This window comes from Triturus cristatus, chromosome 4_2 (genome assembly GCF_964204655.1).
Source record: "Triturus cristatus chromosome 4_2, aTriCri1.1, whole genome shotgun sequence".
Taxonomy (NCBI): Eukaryota; Metazoa; Chordata; class Amphibia; order Caudata; family Salamandridae; genus Triturus; species Triturus cristatus.
Window position 1 is genome coordinate 183,138,226 of NC_140586.1, and position 6,000 is coordinate 183,144,225.

At 46.0% G+C, this 6,000-nt stretch overlaps 1 protein-coding gene across 4 annotated transcripts in view; it reads right to left on the reverse strand.

Annotated features, from left to right (window-relative positions):
• The window catches only part of LOC146833312 (pentraxin fusion protein-like), a 213,326-nt gene extending 213,075 nt beyond the window's left edge, over positions 1-251 (reverse strand). For all 4 annotated transcript variants that reach the window (XM_085601030.1, XM_085601028.1, XM_085601032.1 and 1 more), the window contains exon 1: positions 101-251. In XM_085601030.1, coding sequence (XP_085457156.1) covers positions 101-167 — 67 coding nt within the window. In that variant the 5' untranslated portion in view covers positions 168-251. The remainder of the gene's footprint in view (positions 1-100) is intronic.
• Between the last annotated feature and the right edge of the window lie 5,749 nt (positions 252-6,000).

Here is a 6,000-nt window from a genome sequence, read left to right on the forward strand (position 1 = left end):
CTAAAATGGTTGTCAATCTGACCCCCCCACAGATCAAATCCAAACCCACAGAGGTTTCTTCATAAAATAAGGCAAAATGCATTAATGACTCCCCACTTACTGTCGTAGTACGAGTCAGACACAGCCTTCTGAGTGACGCATAGGAGGAGCAGCACTGACGCCAGCATGGCTGACAGTGGTGTACTGCACCAAGGTGAGAAGCTTTCCCGCTGCACCCCTTGGACAGAAATCCGAAATTTTTCCAGGCAACAAAACTAAAAGAAAAAGGCATTGCTTCCTCTTATGTGTTTCAGACAAGGGTGGGGTAATTATTAACGGCCTACGGCGGAAGCCAAGCTAAATATTGACCTCTCGGGAGCAGGAAGCTAGTGTACATTGGAAATCTGTCGAAATCGATAGAGGTGTTCGTTTGCATATCAAAGGTTACATCAAGTAAGGCTTTATGGGTTTGAGGGGTATTACTCTTTGGGGGGACAGGTCCCATCGCCCTACTCCCATCACAAAATAGAAATAAAAGCGAAATAAATCGAAGTGCAGATTTCTAACCAAAGCAGGACTCCTCTAAGCCTCTTTTTAAAGTATTCTTCAGTGCCCAGTGCTCTTTGTTTTTCCCAACATCCTTCACTTGCTTCATTAATTTCTTCTCTGCATGAGTGATTCTCCTATTTGCAGTCCTCTTTGCTGTGTTTCTATGTTCAATTTTCTGCTGTACCAGTCAGGGAGATCTTCTCCGGCTGGTGCCATTGGGTCCTAGACCAAGGGGCCAGGTCAAGATTACTCAAGGACTCCAAAAGGTAAACTGGAGATGTAGGTACATGCACCAAGGGGCATTTAACAGGTCGTTCCATCCTTATAGCCAAAGGTGGAGGCGTCTGCACACAGATGTTTTCACCTTTGGTTCTTGAGCAGATGGCTGGGGTGATCTCTCATCCAAGGAGCAGGCTCAGTCCCTCCTGCATATCAGGTGCAGATGCCTCTAGCATCTGGACTACAGTGTTTTGTGAAGCAGAGCACATTATCTTGCCAAGGGTGCTGCAGCTGTTCCTGAAGGCTGGTAAGTTCTTCCTTTTCTGAACTGCTTCCAGCAAGGGGTCACCAAAGGACTTTCCTGACTTAGGGCCAGTGACATTCATATTATTCTCCTCTCGGGCTGGTGCATAATGCCTTGTCAGTTGCTGAGTTGAAATGTTAAGTGATGTGCATGTAGAAAGGACCAGTATTTATGTTCCATTGATCTGCGCCTTTTTATTTCTAGGGGCCCTTCCAGAGCTAGGCTTGAGTCTGCCATGATCCCCTCATGTACAGGTCATGCAGCCCTGCTCCCCTCTTCTAAGACTGGCTCAGATAGGCTCATGTTAACTGTGGAATGGTTCCAGAAAGGAAGCCTTTTTACACAGAAATACTAATCCCAAGCAGGAGCAGGGAGGTTTGGTTTCACTCTTGGGAGGAATTGTAGTTACGTCATAGGAATTGGTGATCTCCCTCCCTCAACCCATAGTGATATCTCATTTCGGTGAGGACGAAAGGAGAGGTGCACTTGTAGGCCTCAATGTCCACCTTGCCCAGCAGAGATGTGGCTGTTATCTTGTGCAGCGCTCACACTTGCAGTTGTCTCATCACATCATTGACTTGTCCGGTCACACTTGTAAACCAGCACAGCGATACATGCTCTATCATTCGTGTCCCAGGCTTCATAAAAACCTGCTCCTCTGAGTTACATGGGACTGCACAGACTTTACTTAGTTGGGCTGAATGTGTCTTACATGAGAAGTTGAACAGAAAATCTCAATGCTAGTGCCTGTTCTCCCTTTCAGAGCAGAAGTTTTGGTGTGCTTTCTCACGAGCCACGGCCACTTAGCTGAAATGTTGTTGAAACGTGAGCCGAAGTGTCCTAAAGAAGCTGGCGTGCACAGCCTCAGACATTCTCCACTGTGGAACCTGCCACCAAAGAGCACTGCCACCATGCAGGCCAACAGGTCCAAACACTGATTTACGCTGTGGCTTCAGCAACAGCAAAAACACGAGCTTCCTCTGCAATCCAAGGGAGCTCAGGTGAAGGATTAAAAATTAACCCTGGAGCCCGTGCTACTTCATCACCTGCAATGCACCGTTGACCTAAGTCCCCACTCTATTTCATCACCAGCACACAGCCTCTGTCGAATTGCTTCATCCTTAGCTTTTTGTGCCTGCTTCCCCATTCTGCAGCATTTGCCTGCTGTCTTCTTCTGTTACAAATAAACACTTGCTCACAGCTTATCTCCACAGCCTCAGGCTGATCCTCAGTCCCTCACCATCTCACAAAGACTCAGCACTGATCTCCCTCCCTTCATTATCACTCTTCCCTCTTACACCGGAGGGACTGCGTAGGTATCTAGGGCCTCTTTTTAAAGGCCATTGCGCCACCAGTGCGTAATTTGTTTGTGACGCACTGGCAGGGAAGTGTGTCTGCTCCTGTTTACAAGGCCATGTAAAGTCACCCTGCATGACTTTTCATGGCCTTGTAAATATGGGTCCTTTCACACATTACTCTGCGTGAAATGGGCGTTCCATGGGTGTTCCCACGCAACATCCATGAAACCTGACACATTCCCAGATTTACAAAGTTTTTGTAAAGCTAGGAATGCGTCAGAATCCTCCGCCTTCCCAGGGGAGGTGTAGGAGTAGCGCAACAAGGAGGAATACTTTTAGTTTGAGGCATATGAGATGTAGATCATATGCTGTGCATAGATTGCCATCTAGTGTTGGGTCCAGATGTTTGCTCTTTGTTTTTCTTCGAAGAAGTCTTTTCCAGGCACAAGGTAGGTGACTCCTCCTTTCGGTGATAGTGTGCATGGGCATCAACTCCATTGTTAGATTGTTTTTTTCCACCATTGGATTCGGATGTGAATTGTTGCGCTCTGGTTCGGCACCCTTCTTCGGGCCCCCTTGGAAGCGCAATCCACTACCCTCTATCGTATTGTTTATCGATCGCATTTCCCATTCTCTGGGTATCATTTATACTTGAAAACCTTCGATCAGAGGTCGGTAGCAGTCGATGGAACTGACTCCATTTAAGTTATGTCCAGGGTGTTGCGCTAAGTTTCCGCGCACCGACTTGCACAAAGTGTGCAGCCTATCCCCGGAACACGGCGAGAAGGACTGCGACACGTGTCGTCATTTCGATCCAAGAAGACGCTCCGTGACAGTTGGGCTCGATGGCGGGAAATGTACCAGCCAAGCGGCTTCGCACCAGATCTCCTTGAAGACGAGTCAGAACATGAAGAATCACAAGCGCAGGAGGCCGAAATGGAGGAGCATCACATCTCCGTGTCTGAAGCTGACTCCGATGCCGAAGACCTCACACCGGGACAACGGATTGTGAGTAAAGAGACTTCCTTACCCTACCAACTCCTCCATAAAAAGGCTCCGGTTCCTCCTCAGCCTTCGGTCCAAGGTCAGCACCAAGAAAAACTTTCGAGTGTCCCACCTTCGGGTTCGGCGCGGAAACATAAATAACAGCCTTCCGGCTTGGGATCTGCTTGTCCCCACGCCGGTGCCGACCCGAAACCTTTGGCGGCGAAATCCAAATACCTTCTGGTTTCCGTGCCACCGGTGCATAAAGCTTAATCTTCAGAGCCGAAACTTTCAACACCAAAACCGGCGTCTAAAGAAAGTACTTCAATTACAGAGCCTCGTATTGATATACCACCTTCGGATCTGAAACAGAAGGAGATTGTGATTCATCCAGAAACTGGACATATTCATGCCAAACTTCCTGAAAAGAGGAACATGGGCTTACAAGAAGACTACCACATTCCTCTAAAAAGGAAAAATGTGGGTACTAACCTTTCTCCACCATACATTCTACTTTCTTAACCCAGTGATCCAAATTCACTCATTACACCTACACATTCTCCTCCACCACCATCACCTGACCCACAGGATACTGGGGATGGGGTATAGATGACTACACACCATAGGATACTGACCCATGGGATAATTATAATGCTGACCCTCAACCAGATAATGACCCCGACTTATATCCATCTAGACCTTCTTCTCCAGATGATAACATTGGACATTTTGAGCTCTTTAACAGAGCTGCACTATATCATGGAGTAGAGCTTCATAAAGAGACTTTAGAAAAGGATTTTTTTGTCACACTAAGTTCATCTCAAAGGGCTACACAAACATTACCAATGTTAAAGGGTATGCTTAAACATACTGATGACATCTTTAAAGACCCTGTAAGAACTCGAATCATCACTCCCAGGGTAGAGAAAAAGTACAAATCTGCACCTAATTACCCTGTATATATCAAAGGACAGTTACCCGTTGACTCTCTGGTAGTTTTCAACGCTCGTAAAAGAGCTAATTCACAAACAACAGGTGAAGCCCCTCCTCCTGATAAAGAGTCCAAATTAATTGACGCTTCGGGCAAAAGGATAGCGTCACAAGCAGCTAATCATTGGCGCATTGCCAATGCTTAAGCCCTATTAGCAAGATATGATAGAGCTCATTATGATGAGCTCGAAAAGCTCATTGAATTTCTTCCTGATGAGTCTCGAGCTAGATCCCTTTTGCAAGAGGGTAAATTAATAACTAATACCTCTATCAGGTGTGCTCTAGATCAAGCACACACAGCAGCTCAGGCAGTAAACACTAGTGTACTACTACGTAGATATGCTCTGTTAAGAATTTCAGAATTCAAGCCTGAAGTGCAAGCCTCTATTCTTAATCAACCCTTTGACAAAGAACACCTCTTTGGTCCAGCTGTCAATACATCACTAGAAAAGATGAAAAAGGATACTGAAGTTGCTAAGTCCATGGGGGCCTTACAATCACCTTCCAACAGAGGATCCTTATGTCGCTTATTTTACAGGGGCGGCTCCAAAATGTGTCTACAGACAATCCCTCCTCCTCTTACAAGGGCAACAATCAGTCGCCCTCATCAAGAGGTTATTTTAGAGGTGGATATAGAGGAAACAACGGCAAGGGAAGAAGCAGAGTTAACTCAACACGCACTTCCCCTGCAAATACCAAAGAGTGACTTCCTTTCCTTACACCCGACCATTCCACTCCTGTTAGGGGACGTCTTTCCCAATTTCTACCTATTTGGAATATGATTACATCAGACAAATGGGTTCTACAAATTATCCAATCTGGTTATTGCCTGGAGCTTACAAGCACTCCACCGAACATTCCTCCAAGGTCACACCTCATGTCACCAGAACATCTCACCCTTCTAAAGCAAGAGGTTATCTCTTTGTTGCAGAAAGGTGCAATAGAACCAGTCCCTTTACCATACCAGGGAACAGGGGTGTACTCCCTCTACTTTCTGATTCCCAAAAAGGACAGCTCTCTCAGGCCTATATTAGACCTCAGAGAACTAAATCTATACATTCAGTCAGACCATTTTCATATGGTAAAACTTAACAAGTGCTTCCCCTTCTTCAGCAAGGCGACTTTCTCTTCACTCTGGATCTAAAGGACGCTTACTTTCATATTCCAATACACCCTGCGCACCGCAAATACCTCAGGTTTGTGGTAGCAGGTCAGCACTATCAATTCAAAAGCCTCCCATTCGGAGTAACAACCGCATCCAGGGTTTTCACAAAATGCTTGGCAGTAGTCGCAGCCCATCTAAGAAGACAACATATTCATGTCTTTCCATACTTAGACGACTGGCTCATAAAGGCCAGCTCGTGCAACAGCTTTCTACGCCACACACAAAAAACTGTGCGGTTGCTCCACGAGCTAGGATTCACAGTAAATCTGTCCAAATCCCATCTCCAACCATCCACGTCTCAAGCATATCTAGAAGATGCTATAGACACACAAAAAGCTCTAGCATACCAAACTCCAGCCAGAGTCCAGAATATACAAACTCTGATGTCTCAGTTTCAGCCTAAACACTACTTAACAGCTTGAGTGTTCATGCAGTTACTGAGAATGATGGCATCTTGCATTTTTATAGTCCCCTACGCAAGACATCAGATGCATCCCCTACAGAAATGCTTA